Here is a 23225-nt window from a genome sequence, read left to right as displayed (position 1 = left end):
GATGGCGTAAGACCTATAGGTTGTAAATGGATCTACAAGTGCAAACGGGGTGCTGATGGGAAGGTGCAAACCTTCAAGGCTTGACTTGTGNTCTTTGTAGGCTGCCCCAAAGGTACACGAGGAGGTTAGTTTTATGATCCATCTGAAAATAAGGTGTTTGTTTCCACGAACGCTACTTTCCTGGAGAAGGATCATATCAGGGAGCACAGTTCAAGTAGTAAAGTCGTGTTAAGTGAGCTTTCCAAAGAAACTACTGAAACTTCAACAAGAGTTGTTGAAAGACCTGCTTCATCAACTAAAATTGTTGATGATAGTTCATCTGGTAGGTCGGTTCCACCTCAAGAGTTGAGGGAACCTCAACGCAGTGGAAGGGTCATGAACCCACCTAATCGCTATCTGGGTTTCACGAAAATCCTAGCTATGGTGATAGATGGTGACGTTGAGTATCCGTTGTCCTATAAAAAGGCAATGGAGGATGTTGATCGGGATGAATGGGTCAAAGCCATGATCTTGAGATGGAGTCGATGTACTTCAACTCGGTATGGGATCTTGTAGATCAGCATGATGGGGTAATACCTATAGGTTGTAAATAGATTTACAAGCGCAAACGAGGTGCTGATGGGAAGGTGCAAACCTTCAAGACTCAACTTGTGGCAAAAGATTATACCCAGGTGAAGGGAGACGACTATGAGGAGACTTTCTCACCTGTTGCCATGTTAAAGTCGATCCGCATCCTTCTGTCCATTGCAGCTTATTATAATTATGAGATTTGAAAAATGGACGTCAAGACGACTTTTCTGAATGGAAATCTTGAGAAGACCATTTACATGGTGCAACCCGAAGGATTCATTGCCTAAGATCAAGAGCAAAAAGTTTGCAAACTGAATCCGTCCATTTAAGGGCTGAAGCAGACGTCTTGATCATGGAATATTCGGTTTGATGCTGCGATCATATCGTATGGCTTTAACCAAAACGTTGATGAACCTTGTGTTTACAAGAAAATAGTCAACGGTTCAGTAGCTTTCTTAGTATTGTATGTAGACGATATACTACTCATTGGGAATGATATAAGTCTACTGACTGCAACTAAGAACTGGCTAGCGACCCAATTCCAAATGAAAGATTTGGGAGAGGCTCAGTTTGTTCTGGGTATACAGACCTTTCGGGATTGTAAGAACAAAGTGCTAGCGCTGTCTCAGGCATCGTATATTGACAAAATCTTGCTCAAGTACTCAATGCAGAACTCCAAAAGGGGCCTACTACCATTCAGGCATGGAGTCACTTTGTCTAAGGTCATGTGTCCTAAGACGCCTCAAAAGGTTGAGGACATGAGATGGGTCCCATATGCATCTTTCATTGGCAGTTTAATGTATGTGATGCTCTACACTAGGCCAGACATCTACTATGCTGTGGGAATAATCAGTAGGTATCAATCTAACCCAGGCCAGGGTCACTGAACCGCAGTTAAGAACATCCTCAAGTATCTTCGGAGAACGAAGGACTACATGCTCGTGTATGGGTCTAGGGATTTGATCCTTATTGGATACACGAATTCTGAATTTCAGACTGATAAGGACAAGTCCACTTCAGGGTCAGTATTTACTCTTAACGGAGGAGTTGTAGTGTGGCGGAGCACTAAGCAGGGGTGCATTGCCGACTCCACGATAGAGGCCGAGTACGTAGCGGCTTGTGAAGCTGCTAAAGAGGTCGTCTGGCTCAGAAAGTTCTTGACAGAGCTGAAAGTTGTTCTAGTATGTTCTAGGGTCCATCACCCTCTATTGTGACAATAGTTGTGCTGTGGCGAACTCCAAGGAGCCCAGAGTTATAGACGCGGCAAACACATAGAGCGGAAGATCATCTGATCCGCGAGATAGTGCATCGAGAGACGTGATCGTCACGAAGTTCCACTCAGAGAAACAGTTACTGATCCGTTATATGAGGCTCTCATGGCTACAGTGTTTGAGGGTCACCTTCAGAGCATGGGGTCTACGGGACTGCCCATAGCTGGACTTAGGACAAGTGGGAGATTTTTTGCACTGGGTTGTTATGCTCTAGTTTATTGTTTTGTATCTGTTTGTTTTACTCTCCACTTTCGCTTTAGGACAAATGGGAGTTATTTGTGGTTTGTGGCCTAAAGTCTCGTGTCCTTAGTTTGTAAACAACTTTATAAGAACACTTATAATGTATAATATATATGATATTTACTTCACTTCTTGACTTTGCACATTTAGATGTTTTTATGTTACCAAAAACCAATAAACATAATTCCCTGGTTGTCTTATGTAACTTAAGCATGTATGTAGTGACATACAAGTGGATCATGTCTTAAGTTGACAACCAAAATAATCTGTAGTATATGATATAGGAGAGAAACCTTATCCTGGTAACACTATAGACGCGATCCGCTTTGTGGAATTGTTACAAATGTTGTGACTTGTCACAGATGGTCCGATCTTGATTATTCGTGTAGTGGACATTCGAGCAGGGCGTTCTATACAAAGAGTTTGTATAAGACCTGACCTTAAAGTGTTAATTTCTTGTCATTAACTCTGTTCATGACTAAGACTTCACTTCACTAGGATAACCATAGGTAACATGACCTCAATCTTAAGTGAGTTGGGAACTCCTGCCATTGAGGGCGGTCCTTTGATTTGCATGGGTGCGAGTGGCCAGAGTGCCAACTTAAACCTACCACTTTAGAGATTCGTCTGATTTGGGAGCTGAGAACTCAACTTCACAAGATGGAGTTCACTTCTTCCCCAAAACAGAGGTAAGTAGATAGATTGCTCTCTTAAGGGCTGATCCCGGGGTTTGAACGATATGGCGCCACACACCTTCTCATGGTCCGAGAGGTGTTCACGCATAGTAGGACTATGTTCTATTGTTCATTAGAGGGATCAGTGGTACTTAAGGAGGAAGATGTAATTATAGGGGCAAAACAGTAAATTGGCATGTTGTAATTACGAGCATCTGTGAAGGGTCATTGTACTGATGATTGGTTATATCCAATGGACATAGAAATATATCTATGGCAAGAAGAGTTCAACTATCGGTCTTTAGTGGAATGTTTGACAGTTAACGGATGGTGGATATCGTGACTAAAGAGTTTAGTCAGCTACTCATGTACCATTAGAGCTTCGAGCCTTATGTCCATAAGGTCACTTTGGTAGCTTGGATACAAATTGAGAGTCAAGTTATGGGTCAGTTTGAAATGTTCAAATTGACAAGAGGGAGTTCGATTATATATGATATAATTGAACTAGATAATTATATATGATATAATTAATTTTGTGTATGAGATACATTAATTTGGAGAAAATTGGATATAAATATGATTTATATCTAGTGGAGGAAAAATACTATAATTAATATATGATATTAATTTATATGTTATGAATATAATGAGATCACATTCATTGGACGATTAAAAGGGAAATGGGACAGCGTCTCTTCTGTTTTAATAATGAATGAGTGTGTTGAAATATCACTTTGAGATGCATAAATAGCTCACGGTGTGTTAAGCATGAGATGCGCAGACATTGTGTTAAAGAATGTGTCATCACTTCGAAAATCAGTGCCTATACGATAGTGCTTGCACGATCGCTTACCTATACGATATTGCTAAGCGATCGCTTAGCGATTACACCCTCGCACGCTATTTACTGAACGATCGTTTACCTTTTCTTAAGCGATCGTTTAGCTGACGATATTTACTAAATGGTCATATAGACGATCGCCTAGTTTTTCCTACACGATCTTTAGACGAACGCTTACCCTTTTTCCTACATGATCGTTTAGAAGATCGCTTACTTTTTCCTACACGATCGTATACTTCACCTGAACGATCAAACATCTCTTCTATGCAATAGACGAGCTCATCTCCCACTTGCTTGATCGTTGTGTATGATCTCTCTTCCTCTTTTTCTCTACCAAATCCGAACAAAGCCCACCCTTTGGATTCTCACTCCAAGAATACTGAGGGCTCTGAGTGATGGTGTCATCTCCGTTTCCATCTGTTCGTGTGGTGACTGTTCGAGGTAGACGATTGGATTTTTAGATTTGCTGTGAAGAAGAAGTCTTCAACTAGTATGATCTCTCGATCTCTTTAGCATTATGAATGCATTTTAGTATGTTTTGAATGTATATGTGGTAATTCTGTCACAATGAATTGAAAAGATCCTCTTCTGCTCATAGGTACTCTTGAATAAGAGTTCCTTCAATAGAATCAAGATTAAGGTAAAATCAAACTAAAAAAAGAGATAAGATAAGATTTAAACTAACTAATTTGGAATTAGGAAAAGCCATACTCCTAATCCTAGAGAGCTAAATCTCATGTAGGATTAAGATAGCCCCTAGGTCAATTATTAAGACTTTTGAACTTTTTTATTATTATTTAATTCTCTTATTGACTTAGGCATCAAAGCCATTTTTCTTTGTTTTGCAGGTTCTCTCTTCCCTGAATTATAAATTCATTGTTGGTGTCAGTTAGGTGCATTTCCCCTATCCTAAAATTTGCATCGATAATAGGCATTAGGTATATTGGAAAAGAATAGCATAATTTTAGTCAGGTATTTGTCTTTAAAAGAGGTTAAAATATACTACATTTTTCCATGTTCTTACTTCCCAAATTTTCACAATCCATCAGGATATTTTTCATGTATTTTGATACAACTACGTTAGAAAAATATTTTGATTATTTTACCTTTAGTTATGTATGTATACATGCAGGATATTGATAGTCAGTATAGGTTTTGAGTACTTGAGTTTAATTCCAAAAATTAATTTAAGAAATATGTATGCACATTTTAGGCCCCATTTAGTAATCATTTAAGTCCCGTTTGGTAACCGTTTGGTTTTTTATTTTTTATTTTTTAAATTAAATCTATAGACACTACTTCCATCTCCAAATTTCCTCCTTTGCTTATACCAATGGTTTGAAAAACCAAGCCAAATTTTTAAAACTAAAAAAAAAAGTAACTTTTAAAAACTTGTTTTTATTTTTGGAATTTGACTAAAAATTTAACCATTGTACTTAAGAAATATGCGAGAAGGAAATTAGCTTAATTTTCAAAAACCAAAAACCAAAAACGAAATTATTACCTAATGGGCCTTAATTTTGGGTTTTTATTTTTGAAAATTAAGTCTATATACACTACTTCCACCAGCAAATTTCGTTCTTTGATATCTACTTTTTACCAATGGTTTAAAAAATTAAGCCAAATTTTGAAAACTAAAAAAATAGCTTTTAAAAACTTGTTTTTGTGATTTAACTATTGTACTTAAGAAATATGCAAATCATTGTAAAAAATTGGGAGGAAATAAGCTTAAATTTCAACAACCAAAAATAAAATGATTACGAAACGGGACCTTAACTATTCGAACCGTCGTAAAAAATTAGCAATTGTGATATATTTGTCTTATGTATGATCTCTACCGTTCAAGTACTTTTGTTGGGCCAAAATACAACTACTAAATTTTATTAAAATATACCTTTAGTCATTTTTGCAAAAGAACATTTATTTTAGTCTTTTTTTTTCAAGCACTACTATTTAGAAATTGCTATTCTTCTTCACTCTTTTTAATTATGTGTCACTTTTTTTCCTTCAAAATAAACATAGTTCAACAGAAATCAAAGATACACTCATAAATGTTTGTGTGTGCGTCATCATTTCTCTTTTGTTATTAACGTATTAGGAGGAACGCAAAGGCCCATTTGCTCCATTTGGACCAAAGAGATTCAAAAGTTTAAAAAAGAAAGGAAAATAAAAGAGAAGGAAGAAAAGGCCCATTCAGAAAACAACACTGGAAAATGGAAAAGAAAAGTAGAAACTAGAAAGACAGACAGAGGCTAGCTATAGATACGATGTCGTTTTATACAGAACGTCCCCTTCACCATTGCTCCTTCTTCCCCCACTCTCTCTCCGCCACTTGTACTCCGCCATAGCTCTCACACCTCGACACGTTTCTCTTTTATACCATTCCTCTCTCCTTCTTTCTCTCTCAAACAACCTTCCCTTCATTCAACTCTTTGTCAATCCTTCTCTCTCTCTCTCTCTCTCTCTTAGGGTTTCTGCTCTGCTACTCATGATCTTTGCTGGACTTCGCTTGCTGCTTTGAAAATCACAGGTCTTCTTCTTGTTTTTCTTCTTTAATTACCGTTTTGTATGATGGGTATTGATTTGTGTTAACTCTCTTCCCCTTTTGGTTTGATTCTGCTTTTATGGGGTTCTGTTTGCTCTCTGCTGCATGAGATCAAACCGATGGAAAAATTGCATGAGGGAAGTTTATTTGTTTGTTGTTTGTTTATGTTTTAGCTCTCTGTTTCATTCTTATTTACGAAGATGATATCGACTATGGAAGATAATGATTCGAATACCCTTTGATTTCTGTTGATTTTCTGCTTTTTCCCTCCATTGGATGATTTTGAAATTGAAATCCATGGCTAAGCGATTGATTCAATAGAATACCTGTATCTGATTAGGGGTTCTGTTGAAGATCCAGGACTGATCGAGAGTCCATAGCAATCAACTGAGTTTGAAGTTTGGACAGGTTTTGTGTGGATAATTACTTTCTCTTTAACTCCTGATGAATTTTCTTAGCTTGAACCCCTTTCTTTGATGAGTTTGTTAGATTGTATTTTCTTGCTTGGAATCACTTCTCGATTCTTTTTAAGTACTTAATTGGTTGATGCAGCTTTTAGTAGCTTTGCTAATAGTGCAATGCAAGTCTTTGGGAATAGAATCCTCCTTATTCTCTTAGATGATCAAAGCTATGAAGGTTCTTTAAGCATAATACAAATGTTGAACTGCTTACTTTTAATGGGGCTTTTTGGCAATATTCCCTTTTTTTCTTGGAAGGAACAGAAATTTACTTTTCTTCTTTCTTTTTTTTTTTTTTTCCTTCTCTCCAAGATTTTATTTTTTTCATTTTATAAAAAAAAACAATGATAAGCATCTTATTGTGACGTCTGTTTCTGAGAAATGGAAAATTGTAAAAATGAAAGTCAAGTTTTTGTTCTTTAAATTTGTGTGCAATAAGAAACCTGTATTATTTTCCCCGGAATAAACTGATTCTGCTGAAACGCATGGGAATGTTCTTTGCAACTGAGTTGGTCTTCATTCTGTTGATAGAATTTTCTATTGTGATCAGCAGTGTAGAAAATACACCAAGTATTGTGAGCCATGGACCAATCAGAGCGTTCTCAGCATCACCAACAATCACAGCAGCCTGCAGGCAGTGTCGGTGCAGGCCAATTACCATATTCTAATCCTTACCAAACAGCTCCGATGGTAGCTTCCGGGACTCCTGCTATTACGATTCCCCCAACTCAGCCACCATCCAGTTTCTCCAATTCACCACACCAGCTGGCCTACCAGCAGGCCCAGCACTTCCACCACCAGCAACAGCAGCAGCAGCAACAACAGCTCCAAATGTTTTGGGCAAACCAAATGCAAGAGATTGAACAAACAACTGACTTTAAGAACCACAGTCTCCCCCTTGCTCGAATCAAGAAAATAATGAAAGCGGATGAAGACGTCCGAATGATTTCCGCTGAAGCACCAGTTATATTTGCAAAGGCATGTGAAATGTTCATCTTGGAGTTGACTCTGCGATCCTGGATTCATACAGAAGAGAACAAAAGAAGAACTTTACAGAAGAACGATATTGCAGCTGCAATTTCAAGGACTGATGTCTTCGATTTCTTGGTTGATATTATTCCTAGAGATGAACTGAAAGAAGAAGGTCTCGGAATCACAAAAGCTTCTATTCCGGTCGTTGGTTCCCCAGCTGATCTTCCTTATTACTATGTTCCATCGCAGCATCCGGTGGGTGCTACAGGGATGATCATGGGTAAGCAATTAGATCAAGTGAACATGTATGGTGGCACTGCCCAACAGCCTCGACCATCGATGCCTTTCATGCCGTGGCCACATACTCAACCTCAGCAGCAGCAACAAACTCAGCAGCAAAGTGATGCATAGGTAAAAGTAGTAGGTGTTTTCAAGACCGTCATGATTGATAGAGGCGATACTGAGTGACTTTGAATGTGTCTACTGTCTAGTTTAGTTCATAAAAGAAAAGCTCTTGTAGAGAACTTGTCAGTGATGACAAGTTGCAGTTGAGTTTGTATGATGAGAGGGTGTGGTTTATCTCTAATTATCTATTACTGTAATGTACAACAGTGTATGTGGAAGAGGATCCAACTTTGCCAAAAAGAACTCTAATTTCAATTTTGCTGAGCCTGTGTTTTTTAGCTGAACATTTCTTTAATTGTAATTTTAGCTTCGAGCTGAAAGGATGTAGATTTTAGCAATCACTATTGGCATGGATAGCTCAAAATATATGTCTCAAATAAAATTCGACCTCACACATAAAATCAAATATTTTTTCCCGAAATTATCAAAATTATCTCAATTCTTTCTACTATCTCGTTGTTTCAAATTGTAGACTTGATGAGGAAAAAAGATGGAAGAAGCGAAGAAGGAATGGGATCTCGTGGGAGAGTCAAGTCCTTGTAGTCGCTTTAGGGTTGAATGGGTAATTTTACACATAGTTGATATTAACAAAAGGGTCATTCATACAAATTTTTTGCTAAAAAAGCTTCTTTGAAGAAAAAAGTAGGCAACGCTCACTCAATGTTTTCTTTGTTTGCATTTTAGTTAAATTTAAAATAAAGAGAAATGGTTTTAGAAATGGTTCTTAAATTAAGAAATGCAAACTAAGACTTTATTTGATAATCATTTTATTTTTTATTTTTTATTTTTGAAAATTAAGTCTATGGACACAACTTCTGTTTTCTAAGTTCTTCCTTTGTTATCTACTTTTTATCAATAGTTTAAATAGTCAAGCCAAATTTTGCGAACTAAAAAAAGTAGCTTTCAAAACGTTGTTTTTATTTTTGGAATTGACTAAGAGTTCAACCATTGTATTTAAGAAATATGAACATAATTGTAAGAAATGTGGATGAAAGACTAATTTTTTAAAACAAAAACAAAAAAATGGTTACCAAAAAAGGCCTAAACTATGCAAAATGTTGATGAACGTAGGATAGATTTCATGAAATGTCTGTGAGGGACTATTGGATTGCAGATATTATTTTATGGATATGGATATTATATGTCTTAAATTTAAATGTTCGAGTTAAATATAATTAATGTCTGTGTTTGGATTGACATGAAATTAATGTCTAAAAGTTAAATGAATGTGCTTGATTTACTAATTTTGTACATAGAAATTAAAACTAAATAATTATTTTATAAAATGTAAAGACCAATTAATGTAGTCATAATTAAATTTAATTATTTAATATGTTATAATGAATAATTTAATCACTTAAAATATCAAGAAATGTATATTTTTAATTAAAAATTATTTAAATTATTTTATTTAATTAACAAAAGTAATTAAATAAATATGAATTAATTAGAATATTAATAATCAATAATTAAATCTTAGGGTTGTTTTTAATTATAGAAAAATGATAAAAAAAAAAAATATTTATAAATATAACAAAATATCACTATCTATCGTTGATAGACATTAATAAACATCTATCAGTGATAAATGATAGTAATTTATCATCGTATCTATCAATGTCTATCAATGATAGACTGTGATATTTTACTATATTTGAATATATTTTCAGCAATTTGACATTTTAAAAAAAAAATTCTAAATTTTATATTAATAATTAAGTTAATGTAAAATATCAATGATAAATTTATTGTATTAGTTGAAATTTATTAAATCTAAATAATATATTTATATTTAGTAACTAATTAGAATTAATAGTAATGATTAATTAATATTAATTTATTCATTAATCAGATTCTATTCTTTTGTCAGTTATACAAATCTCACAAGTATGAAAAGTATTAAAAAAAATCTATGTCATATGAATTTTAAAGTTTCTTGGATAATAATAACTTAAATTTTAAAAAGTAAAATTTGGTTAACTAAACAAAGATATAAAATGTCTGTCTGAAATCTCATGATAATACTATGAAACAAATATGCTCTAAAGGTTTAAAAGGTTTGAATTTTAAATTTGTTTTGAAATAATTGTTGTGTCAACTTTGTTCGATGTTAACATTTTTGTTTGTATGAGGATGAAAAAAGGTGAGGTATAACGTGTAAAATAGTGGTATGTGTGACTTTTGATGGTATGTTTCAACTGTGTCCCTACAATTAGGTGGTTAAGTTTTAATTATGTTCCACATTTCGAAAGTTGACAATTAATTTATACTATATATATATATAAAGGGGAATCTTTACCTACCTTTTTTTTTCCCTTATATGTCTTTTTTGCAAATTCTTATTTTTTCTGTTGAGTGTAGGTGTTCTTTCAAAAGGTAATATATGTGACCTTCCTAATTTTTCATCCACAAAATAAATTTAATATATTTCAAGATCAAAATTTTAGATTGAATAGATACTGTTGAGACAGATAGAATGTGACTCTTTGAGATGAGATGCAACTCTTCCATGGTTCTAGTCAAAAAACACGTGCAATGTCACGTGAAATCTTGCAATTTTAATTAATTTTTTAGGAAGTAATAAATAAATATTATACTATTTGGCTTAGGACGTGGACAAGGATCACACTAGCGATGAAACTTGGATTTACCTGGATGGATCGAAATTTGGTTCTCTCGTCCATCATGAAAAAATGGAGAAGAAGACGAAGAAGGAAGAGAAAACGAAGACAATTCACTCTGTGAGAGAGCTAGAGAGAAAAGAAAATAATTTTATCTTAGTATTTTCATATATCAAAGCATGAGACTAAGGTTGAACGATTCTTAAAGTAAGGGACTAAAATAATATTTTAACCCTTTTATTTTAATATTTTCACATATCTATCATTGAAGTCACTATCGCATACGCAAAAAAAAAAATGTATTGTTTCACCATAAAATCACTTTCATTAGATTAAATTCTATGATTTTTTTTGTAATTTTCTCTAAACTTGGATTGCATGAAATTATTTTAATAAGAAAGTAAACACTAATATGATCTTTTTTTTTTTACATATGCATCTCACACATATAATGCAAGAGTTAATACCAGTTCGATGTGTAACAACATCCACCTAAAGAAATGCATTCAAGTGTCATCAATTGCATCTATTGGGCTTAACATAAAAATTATATAGAAGAAGTTTATTATTCAAGTCACTATTAGAATGCGGGATCAAGAGTTTATTATTCCAGTAGTGTATGAGTGGAAACCTCGTAGGTGTTCTTGTTGTGGTTCCTTTGGGCATACTGAGGCGGTGTGTGAGCAACAAGGTGTGGAGAAGGGTCAGGAGTTGTGTATTGTGGCAGTCAATGAAGGGTGTTTGGAGGAGAATGAGGGAATTGAAAGTGTGAGGAATGAGCAGGAATTGGGTATGGGTGCAAGGGGAGCTAGCCTAGTGGATAAGATTAAGGGCACGGAGAGGGTTGAAAAATTTACTATGGTTAGTCAACGTAGGTGTGATAGAGGAGGTATAGGGCATAGGGGTGGTAGTGGGTCACCGGGCATAGCGCCCTTGAAGAGCAGAGTAGTTTATGGGTCCCCTGGAATTACGGGGTTTGTAAACCATGTTGATGATCGTAATCAGTTTAATGTTTTATGTGATAAGGGGGGAGACTCGTTGGCATTGGCACTAGTGTAGGCAGATACTAATCCGTTGCTTGTTATGGACGGGATGTTCGGGAGTTTGGGCAAAGGCCCAGTAGGAAGTGGTAGGTGTGTTCTCTTGCAAGATTCATGATTTGGTGTTCCTGGAATGTTACGGGGTTGAATGACCCTGTCAAGTATAAGGTGGTGGCACACTTTCTGGCTTCCTCCTCTGTTACTTTATGTTGTTTTCTTGAGACGAGGGTTCGTCATGAGAATTTTGGTATGGTGATGGGTAGGTTTGGTGATGCCTGGAGTTATGTGTGTAGCTATAGTGTACAGGGAGTTGGGAGGATTTGGGTGATATGGCGGAAGAGTGTCTATGATTTTTCCATTGATATCGGTGGGGATCAATTCATTTCTGGAACCTTAGTGGATATTGTATCTAGTGCGAGGGTACATATTGGTGTTGTGTATGCCTCTAATCACGTGAGCGAGAGGAGGAACTTGTGGTCTCAGTTGATTGATGTGTGTGAATCGTGGAAGCTTCCTAAAGTTGTTTTGGGGAATTTTAATGCTATTCGTAGTAATTCGGAGGATTTTGGGGGTTGCTCTAGCTTGAGGGAGATGGAGGAGTTTGATGAGGTGTTATTGGAGGCGGATCTGGTTGAATTGGGTGTGACAGGTAACTGGTTTACCTAGACTAGTAAACTTCAGGGAAATGGTATCTTGCGACGCTTGGATCGATGCTTGTCCAATAAGGCGTGGAAGGTAGCTTTTCCGTATTCGGAGGTTAGGGTTGGTCAGTGGGGGATTTCTGATCATAGCCCTCTTTTGGTTTCTACAGGGGAGACGAGGAGTAAGGCGCCTCCTACGTTTCATTATTTTTCTCATTACGTGGAGGTAGAGGGTTTTCTTGATACTATCAGGTCAGTGTGGAGAAGGTCTGAGGATGTGTCTCCTATGGTTAGTTTTGTGCGAAATTTAAAGGCAGTGAAGCGGGTTTTTCGTACATCGCTTGGTAGGCGTATCTCTGTGTTAGTTGATGAGGTGCGAGCGGCTAGGCATGTTATAGAGGTTGCTCAGGTTGCGGCAGAAAGGAATCCTGATTCAGAGTCGGTGTGTGTAGAGGCGGCTCGGGCCACTGAGGTGTTTTGGTCAGTGGCGAGATTGGAGGAAGCGTTGCTCCGACAGAAGACTAGGGTCAAGTGGCTAGAGTTAGGTGATATGAACACAACTTTTTTTCATCGTTGTTTTTGTTCTCGTCATAGCTACAGTGGTTTATTTACGGTCATGGATGATAGGGGGACTCGCCAGACAGTGCATGACAGGGTGGCAGGGGTGGCGGTAGAATTCTTTCGGGGTTGCTTAGGTGCTCAGCATGTGGGGTATAGGGATCTTACTGCCCGAATTTGGGATATTGTGCAGTTCAGTTGGCCCGAGGAGGGAGTGGAGGCACTTGGTCGGCCAGTGAGTCGAGAGGAGATTCAGAAGGCCTTATTCTTGATGAAGTCTGGGAAGGCCCCTAGGCTTGATGGGTTTTCGATGGATTTTTACAGAGCTGCTTGGAGTGTGGTTGGGGATGATTTAAGTGTGGTTGGGGATGATTTCTGTGACACTATGCTGAATTTTTTTTAGTCATGTTACCTGCCTGGTGGAGTTAATTCTACTGCTATTACTCTCATCCCTAAGAGGCGGGGAGTCTCCTGAACCGTATGGAGGAGTTTCGTCCTATTTCATGTTGTAATATTGTGTATAAGTGGTATCTCGGAGATCTTAGCTAAGAGATTGCGGTTGTGGGTGCCTGATTTCATCAATGGTAATTAGTCTGCGTTTGTTCCGGGTAGATCAATTTTTTATAATATTTTATTGTGTCAGGAGCTTCATGGGGAGCTATAAGGAGGGTAGAGGGAAACTGCGTTGTGTGTTAAGGTAGACCTTAGAAGGCTTACGATTTCGGTGAACTTGGATTTTTCGTTTGGGGTGTTGTTGGCTATAGGTACGCCCCTTCAGTTTGGTAGTTGGGTGAGGGCTTGTGTTACTTCGCCTCTAGAGTTCTCTGTGATGATTAATGGTTCCCTTGAAGGATTTTTTCCTGGTAGGAAGGAGTTGAAGGTAGGGGGATCCGTTGTTCTTCTTTTTGTTTGTGATGGTGATGGAGGTCTTGGTTAGGTTGTTGAATAAACCTTCCTATGTAGTTTAGGTTCATATCTGGCCTATGCATTCGAGTGCTGGAGCGCTTGGGCCTAACTCATTTGGTTTTTGCAGACGAATTTGTATGATTTTCTGTGCAGCTGAGAGAGATTCTTTGGAGTTTGTAAGGCAGGTATTGATAGAGTTTACGAGTTGTTCTTGGTTAGTTGCAAATGTTAGAAAGAGTCCATGTTTGTTGCGGGTGTAGAGTCTGGGGAGGCAGAGGAACTAGTTGCATATATGGGTGTCTCTCTTGGTTTAGTTGCCTGTTAGGTATCTAGGTTTACCTTTATTGGCGGGTCGGTTGAGGGACTCTAGATTGTGCGCCCTTGAATACAGAGGATTACAACTCGTATTAGAAGCTAGGCAGCAAGGTCCCTCTCCTTACTGGGAGGTTTGTAGCTTGTTAGGTCTGTTTTAGAGTCCTTTCAGGTTTTTTGGTGTAGCATTTTCATGTTGCCTGCTTGTGTAACTCATGAGGTTGATTCATCTGTTACGTAGTTATTTATGGAAGGGTAGTGTGGTGAGTCGGACGGGTGGTGCACGTGTGGCGTGGGATGAGGTGTGGTTTGCCGTTGGGAGAGGGGGCTTGGGTGTGAAGCATGTGGTCTCTTGGGAACCAGGGACTAGCCTATTTATGAAGCTGCTCTGGCTTCTCTTGATTAAATCGAGGTCACTATGGGTGGCGTGGGTGGAGGAGTATGTTTTGCATGGGCAGTCATTGTGGGCTGTTCGGAGTGAGGCTGGGAGGTCTTGGTGCTTGAGGGCTATTGTAATGGTTAAAAATGCGATGATAGATAATACAAGTTCATGTCCCCGACAACGGTGCCATAAACTTGTAACGATATAAAAATGGGATTATCTTTATGCATGGCCTATGGACAATGATGAATATGAATGGATGATATAAAACGATAAAATTTATTCTTCATTATCTAACTCTAACGCATGGATTTTGAATGAAAGTATGATGGTGTGCTATGCACTCAAGTGCTTTGCGATAAAGATATTTTGCGATACTACGTTGTAGGTGTATGCGTTGATGATAATATGCTTGTAATATGCAATGATGTAGTGCATGTTACAAGTTTCCTTGCGCTGAAACCAAGTATAATTCCAACGTAAATTTCTCAGAATGACCTGAGGTCGAACACGAGGATTGTTGTCGTTTAGATGTGATACTAATGTTGTAAATGTGACCGGTTATCATAAAGAATAAAGAATTTGGTTTGTGTGCAGAAAATATAAATTGCGATGGAAGTAAAGTTGCGTTGTAAATAAAATGCGTTGATAAAATAAATGTCTAAACTACTATGATACAGGTTGAGGACTGGCTATGAAGTTGTACAAACGAATCTAATGAATGCGATGGCAAGTCTTGTGGATGAATCAGAAAGAGAATGAGTAGAGGGAAAGAACATCACAAGTTTGTCAATCTCGTTAAAGATGCAACTAAGGTTCCGCTTCCTCTTGGCGTACACCTCTCAATGATTGGCCACATTCCCATACGTCTATGGTGAAACAGAGATGAACGTGATGAATACAAGGTTGTTTCCATCTCTGAAAATAAGTCACTTTAGCTAACGCATTCTTCCAACCTTCTCTCGATAGGCGGAATAACATCTTCACTTCTGCTCTCACAGGTGAAGATGCCGTCGAGCATGCTTTAGCTAAACTTAGCCGATTACCTTAACAAAAATTAACTCACTCGCTTAATTCTTCCTCTTTACCCAAGGGATTAAGAACACATGATGGAGAAAATGGATGATAAATGTATGGAAAGGAACAGAGAGATGGTAATAATGATGATGATAATCATATTTAAATCTAAAGATCAGCGTTTGATACATGATTTGTGAATGAAATATTAAGGAAGATGAACATAGTAGATGAATGAAAGAATAGAAACAAATATGGAAAGAGTGTCAACGTCTTGACACAGATCCCGATCGGAGACGTTGTGCTTGTCGGCATGTGGATGAGATGGAGTGGAAAGCTTCCCTCTTAGGCTTGCTTTCCAGGTAGAAGTAACCTCTTGCACAGAGCTTCAGCTTCGGGAATAGGAAGAATTTCTTTCTTGGAGACTCACCTTTCAGCCTTGTCTCATCGTTCTCCCGGATTTTCTCTGTAAAGTCTCTTCAGACCAGCCTGCTTTGTAATGAATTTTTAGGAAGCTATTTATAGACAAGACCTTGGCTTTTTGTACTGGTGGTCCCACTGTGTAATTCTGATAATTCCTGCTATGGCGTAGTGGAAATGTCCGCTCTGCTCCCTGATCAATCTGTCAGAATCATACAATAAAAAGTTGTACACTTGTCATAATCGCCCGCGAATGGTTGCTCTTCACATCTTCGATCAATCGCTGCATGCGGTGTAGTTGTTTTGATTACGGCATGTGATGGAAATGCGTTGATCTCTATAACCCATGATCGATCGTCGCATGCGCCGTCATTGCATTGATCATTTCTTCGTTCTTGATCGATTAGCGCATGCGATGTAAATGTGTTGTACATTTTGTCCTTGAGTCATTAACGCATGCGGTGACCTATTTCCTGCAAAATAGAGACTTAAACATTCTATTTCGCCATCGCAATGGGGTTAGTAAGTGTGTTCACGACATTTTATAATTTTTGAATTTCTTAGCCAATTCTTATACTATCAACACAACTTTCCCTTCTTTTTGCCGCATTATCTAAATAAAACAGCATAAATAACTTGTATTTCTACAAGTTATCAGCTATCTTGCGAAGTAGAGATAGATTCAAGCCTCTGGTTCGTATAATGATTGGCGATAGATAGTCTTGTTTTGTTTGATGGGATCCTTGGCTGCCGGGGGGCGCGATTTTGGATTCATACAGGTCTATGGTGGTTCATGATGCAAGGAGTAGTTTGGAAGTGCGGTTGTCGGAGTGCTTAGATGGTGAGGGAGGTTGGAGGTGGCCTACAGTGTCTTGAGAGCTGCTTGAGATCTGGGATATTATCCAGGCAGTGGGGCCTAAGGTGAGGGGAGAGGATTATTGGGTTTAGGTGTCAGATGCTAATGGTCGGTTTTCTATCGCTAGTGCTTGGGAGAGTATACGTTCTCGTCGTCCTGGGGTGTCTTAGGTTGGTATTTTGTTGGCAGGGGTGTTATCCGCGTCACCTTTCTGTGCCATGGTTACAGTAGGATAGGTTGGGTAATAGGATTGGTTGAGGAATTGAGGTATATTGTCGGGAGGGGGGGGGGGGGGGGTTGTGCCTTCTGTGTGGGAGGTGTGGAGTCTGTGGATCATTCATTTTTTGAGTGTGGGTTTGGGAGAGAGGTGTGGTCTAGTGTGTTGCGTCATTGGGTTCGACGCATCGGGTGGCTGGTTGGGATGTAAAGTTGAGTTTGGTTATGTCGAGTGGGGTCAAGTAAGAGGATATGTAGTAAGTTGTTTCCATGTTTTCTGGTGTGCGTCCATATACTACATCTGGCGGGAGTGTAATCGGCGGCTGTATGGAGGTCCATCGAGGTCAGTGTCTACTCTGGTTCACCTTATAGTCTCTACGATTCGTGCTCGTGCGACTTTCTGGCAGGTTGACCTTCTTGGTCTTATCTAGTGTGTACAGATATTTTTTCTTTTGAACTTCACGTTGTTCTCTGTTTTGCTGTAGCCCTTAGTTTGAGGGGTTTTGGGTTCTTTTCTCTGTCTTTCTTCCTGATGGTTTGCGAGTTTGCGTCTATGTGTTGGTTTTGTTCTGGTCTTATCCTATTGGCTTTGTTTTGTTTTCTTGCCCTGTTTTTGCTTGTGCTTGGTTTCTTTGATGCCTTGATCCCGGGCTGTGGGATCCTCATTGTTGTTGTATAATAATATCACCTATTCTAAAAATATATATATATATATATATAGAAGAGTCACATTCCATCTCAAATAATCTCTTCTGGTCAACATCAATTGCACCCATTCAACCCAAAACTTTAATTTTGAAATATATTAAATTTATTTTGTAAAAAAGTTAAAGAATTGAAAAATTCATCTCCATTGTCTTTCAAACAAATACCTACACTCGAAAAGTTGCATCCACAAGACAAAAGACAGTATATGAATTCACAAAAAAAAAAAGGACAAAAGGCATATGTAAGGATTTTTCCTTATATCCCCTTTCTTATATAGTATAGATTTTTCTGTTTAACCCAAAGATGTATTTGGTCGAAAGAAAGTCGTTACACATTGAACTGTTGCATCAAGTCTTGCATTATGTATGAGATGCATGTGTAAAAAAAAAACAAATAATACTTTGTTGGGAATGACTAGTCAATTAGTCATACTGGAATGACTTGTAATAAAATTAGTCAAATATTTCTAAATGTATTTTCATATTTAATTTAAATTTGAAAATTATTTTCTGTATTTAATTTAGATATGAATCGTTTTCCTATTTAATTTATATATGAAACGTTTTTTCTATTTAGTTTAGATATGAAACGTTTTTGTATTTAACTAAGGTCTGAAATGTTTTCTAATTTAATTAAGATCTGAAATGTTTTCTACATTTAATTTAGAAAAACATTTTTGTTGGATTCTTATAAAAAGAAAAATAGTTGTTTTAGTCCACAAGAGTGAAAATTGAGTTTGTCATGATATTTCTCTCAATTAAAAATGATTTAATTCTAAGCAAAGTTGCCACTCGATTTCAATCCTTCTTCAATGAGTGCACGTCTAAGAAATATGTTGTGTTAATCTTAGGGAGCAACCAGCTTCTGGCGATTTAGCACCGAGGTTGCGCTGATTTTTCTTTCAAAGCAGGTGGATCTTCCACCGCACAATAATGGTTGAGATCCAAAATTGACGACGACTAGCAATTTGAAAGCAAAATTTAAAGAAAACTGATCGATTGCACGCCCATCTTCAATCTCCCTCTCTAGATTGAATCAAGAACACCAGAACTGTCAACGGATCTCACACCATTCTCATCTTTGCAACTGCTCCAATCCAGATTTGGTCGCCGGAAAAGCACTTAATCAGATTCGAAAAGGTTCATCTCATGGTCGGATCTTAGAAGCAAGTTCGAATTGGAATCCACATTTGCGATCATCTCAGCCAATATGGAACTTGAAGAATCCTGACTAAAGTTCGCTGTAGATGACAGTGGAGGTAATAATGCATGACATTCTTGTTTGAGGAGAAAGTCATCACTTTGGATGTTGGTGAGGAACTTTGAATATGAAATTATGGATCAGCTTGGATTCAATGAATGAAGAGGTACAAAATTAAAAGGGTAATTTCTCTTTTTAACATATAAGCACAAATGAATTGTTAACTTGCTTTGTTCTTTATGAATGAATTGTGTTCGGAAGAAATTTTGAGCGATATTATACTTTGATTCTTATTTTGAGATTAACAAGGAATGATCTAAAAATACGAGAGACTTTCATTCCAAATTAACAAGGAAAATCAAGGAAAAATAGAAAGTATTAATTTTGGTAAACTAATTAAGGAAATAGGTGCACTTATTATTGTTAATTTTAAATAATAATAATTTGTTGACAAAATCATTCAGGTAGAGACATGATTTGAGGAACTTGGAGAGACAACACAATATATATAGTTTCCACTTTGTGATGAACAAATTAGTAATTAATTTATGTTGATTATGTTCTTGTGATAGAATTTTTGGAATATGTGGATCTTGTAGCATGATATTGAATTTTGTGGTTAACCATCACTGTCAATTTGATGATGATGCTAGTGATCTTTTTCTTGATTTCATTAAGTTTCACATATGTTCAAGACATTTCAATTGGTTAAAAATTGGGTTAAACGTGATAGAGACTTCTTGAACTCTATTTAGGCAATCTTGAACTCTATTTAGGCAATCTTGACATACAACTACAATAATCAAAGATTTTTCTTTTTTTATGTGACTAATTATCTTCAAGCCTCCTGAAATATCCAAACCAAAATGCTCAAAGGAGAGCTCATGTATACAAGGAAAGAATTATAATAATCTTTCTAATAATTAATTCAACATTGATTTTCAGAAAATGTCAATGATACGTTAGTTGGAAAATGTATTGAGGATTATTTTCTCAAAAAAGAAGGAAATATAAAGTAGAGAAATATGTTCATGGTGAGAGCTAATGTGTAAGGAAATTTGTGAGGTTTTGCTATGTGTAATATCCAAACAAGGAAAATAACATTTTCAATACTAGATATTATAGCGGTTGAAAATTTGACAAGAAATTATGCATCATTTCATTGTTTGAGGTGTTGACTATTGATCTGTTGGACTGCAATCTCTTTGTTGAGCTATTGGGTTGAGTTTGCTCTTAATTGATGAGGTTGATGTGACATGTGCTAACATAGTTGGCTCACATGGTTTGTCAGATTGTTCCAAAATTTTAATTTTTACATATGGTATGAAAATTTATCAATTTTATTTTATTGTTGTTTTATAGCATGATATTCAATATAACCTGATTAGTACATATTTGAATATTTCATGAGTAGTAAACTATATTATCTTAAATGAGATGTTATTATGATCTACTTGAGCATGTCTATTAGCATGTTAGCATGAATGGAAATAATATTCCATATGTGTTATATTTGACAAAATTTATACATGATTAGATTATCATGTTTGGCCATTAATTTTTATGACATTGAAAAGTATTATTATACTTTTAAATTGAGTGTGACCCTATAACATTCTTTTGACTATCACCTAGCTTGTTTCTAGTATGAAACTATGTAAATTCTATCATTTTTTGTGGAAGCTTGTAAAATTGATGGTAATTTGAGATATTGTCTAAGCTATAAAAATATGTGGATATTTTATAAGGACTTTTCATGGATATATAAGTTAGAACAACTATCTCCTTTGGTATGAGATTTTTTGGGGTCAAACCTAAAAGCAAGGCCATGAGGGCTTATGTCTAAAATGAATACAATATTATACTATTGTGAAGATATTGGAAGAGTTGTTATCTCTAATAAGTAGTATCAAAGTCGTCCCCTAGCATAGCCACGTTGACATAAATCCTCAGGTGTCGAACAAAGATGTAGTGAAGCTTCAAAAGTAGTAATGGTGTGATCCATGATTGAACTCTATTGGATAGGAGGTATGCTCTAGTAAAAATGAGTTTGCCTAGATAAGAGTTAAATAGATGGATGGCTACTTGAGGGGAGGTTCAGTTGGTCCTTTGTTTGAGGGGAGGATCGTTGGGAATGCGGCCCCACATTGGTTAGATAAGGAGATGCTCATGGATACATATCTATATAATTTCAATTTATTGAAAGTATAAAGTCTTTGTTTTATTGAGCCTATCTAGGATCATGGAAAGAGAAAATGAAAATTAAACTTCATTGATTTAGTAGAACTTCTTAAAGGAAACAAAGTCTTAATAGCATTAGTATAATACATCAAATGGATGTAAAGAACTCATTTCTCTATGGTGACCTAGCTTCTAAATAATTGTGTAATTAAAACTTTAATGGTACAGTAGTAAATATCCATTGATACATGTGTTTGCTCAAAGCTGTTTGAGCTAATTGTACAATTATATGTTTGTACGTTGATAATATGCTAATTTTTGGAACAAACATAGATGTAATCAATAATACCAAGTTGTTATCGTTGTCACATTTTGAAATGAAATAGATAAAGGAGTGCTAACGTAATACTTAGTATTAAGCTTTAAAAAACTGAGAATGGATTTTATTTAGGTCAATCACACTACATTGAAAAACTGTTAAAGAAATTTGATAGTCATGATCATGTTCCTGTAAGAACACCGTATGATACTAGTATGAGCCTTAAGAAAAATAAAGGAGATAACGTTTCTTAATCTGAAAATGCAAAGATTATAGGAAGTGTTATGTTTTTTATGAACTATACTAGATCTATTATTGCATATGTTATGAGAAGATTGAGTAGATATACACATAATCATGATAAAGATCATTTGATTGCTCTTCGTCATTTATAAAAGTATCTTAATGGTACAGTGGATTATTGTTTGCATTTTAATAATTTTTTCCATATTAGAAGGGTAGTGTATGCAAACTGTGTAACATAGAATGACGAAGTAAGCTTTACTAGTGGATGTATTCTTATTGGGTAGAGGGGTTATTTCATGGAAGTCTGCAAAACAGACTTGTATAGCTAGGTTCACCATGGAGTTTGAATTTATTGCTCTAGAATTAGCAGAACAATAATCTAAGTGGCTTAGAAGTCTATTCATCAATATGAGTGGCTTAGAAGTCTATTAGGAGATATACCATTGTAGGTGGCCATTAGTACCAGTCTCTTTACACTGTGATTCACAGGCTGCCATAGGAATTGTCAAGAATCATGTGTATGATAGCAAGAGGAAGCATATATGCCCCAGGCATGGAGCTAATTACTGAAATGAGGATTATTTCATTGTAAGGTTTAAGAGGAATTTTGCAGATCCTCTCACTAAAAGCAATTCAAGAATTTTCAACAAGTATGGGACTCAAACCATTATAGTGGTCCATAGTGCTTTATCTGGGTGGTCTATTGTGATAGACTTGATGGTCCATAGTCCTTTATTTGGGTGGTCTATTGTGATAGACTTGATGGTCCATAGCCCTTCATTTGGGTGGTCCTAGTACGGACTTTATGGACAAAACTAAAACCTTTAAAAATACCATAGCTCTTCTTTTGGGTGGTCCTGGTATGCACTTGATGGATAATTGTAAAATCTTCATAGCTCAGTTTTTGAGTGGCTTGTCTTTGACAAACTTGATGAAGTTGGTCCTGGTATGGACTAGATGTGAAGTCTTCATAGCTCCGTTTTGAGTGGTCTATTACAATAGACTTGATGATGTAATTAACGTGATTGTGAAAGTGTGGCCGCCTTTTATGGAAAAGTTTAAGGGTCTTTTTCTAAAACTTTCACATTGACCCGAGGTTCTATGTGCATGGCCTTAAATAGCACGCTTTTATCGCGAAATTGATAGAAATTTAAGGAATAAAACATATTGTGGGGGTCTCAACCATAGTTATTGAAAGTTTAAAAGATAACTCACTCTATCTAATCAAGTTTTGCCCTACTTCACTATGCATCAATTCAAATCAAAAGATATTGATGTTTAAGTTTATTCTTCTATATTTGCTAAGATAAATTATTTATTGTTTTTTTAATTGCCCGTCATTCGTGGGGGATTGTTGGGAATGACTAGTCAATTAGTCATTTATTGGAATGACTTGTAATAAAATTAGTCAAAGATTCCTAAATATATTTTCATATTTAAATTAAAAATTGAAAACGATTTTCTATATTTAATTTATATATGAAACGTTTTCCTATTTAATTTAGATATGAAACGTTTTTCTATTTAATTTAGATATGAAACGTTTTTGTATTTAATTAAGATCTGAAACGTTTTCTACATTTAATTTAGAAAAATGTTTTTGTTGGATTCTTATAAAAAGAAAAC

At 36.3% G+C, this 23225-nt stretch overlaps 1 protein-coding gene across 4 annotated transcripts; it reads left to right on the top strand.

Moving 5' to 3' along the window:
• The first annotated feature begins 5928 nt into the window (after positions 1–5928).
• On the top strand, positions 5929–8257 carry LOC120078282 (nuclear transcription factor Y subunit C-2-like). 4 transcript variants are annotated; one of them, XM_039032508.1, is made up of 3 exons: positions 5929–6126; positions 6482–6549; positions 7153–8257. In XM_039032508.1, the coding sequence occupies exon 3, from the start codon at positions 7182–7184 to the stop codon at positions 7980–7982; it is 801 nt and encodes a 266-aa protein (XP_038888436.1). In that variant the 5' UTR covers positions 5929–6126; positions 6482–6549; positions 7153–7181; the 3' UTR covers positions 7983–8257. The 4 variants fall into 4 exon arrangements, with proteins under 4 accessions (XP_038888436.1, XP_038888437.1, XP_038888435.1 ...); XM_039032509.1 differs by having other exon boundaries at positions 7150–8257; XM_039032507.1 differs by lacking the exon at positions 6482–6549 and having other exon boundaries at positions 5931–6126.
• The last annotated feature ends 14968 nt before the right edge of the window (positions 8258–23225 follow it).

The sequence above is a fragment of the Benincasa hispida genome, chromosome 5, assembly GCF_009727055.1.
Source record: "Benincasa hispida cultivar B227 chromosome 5, ASM972705v1, whole genome shotgun sequence".
In the NCBI taxonomy this organism is placed as follows: domain Eukaryota; kingdom Viridiplantae; phylum Streptophyta; class Magnoliopsida; order Cucurbitales; family Cucurbitaceae; genus Benincasa; species Benincasa hispida.
The sequence above is the reverse complement of the archived record's forward strand: the minus strand, read 5'-3'. Positions and strand labels throughout refer to the sequence as shown.

Coding starts and splice junctions, on each gene's coding strand:
- LOC120078282 (XM_039032508.1), top strand. CDS start 7,182: ATGGACCAATCAGAGCGTTCTCAGCATCACCAACAATCACAGCAGCCT.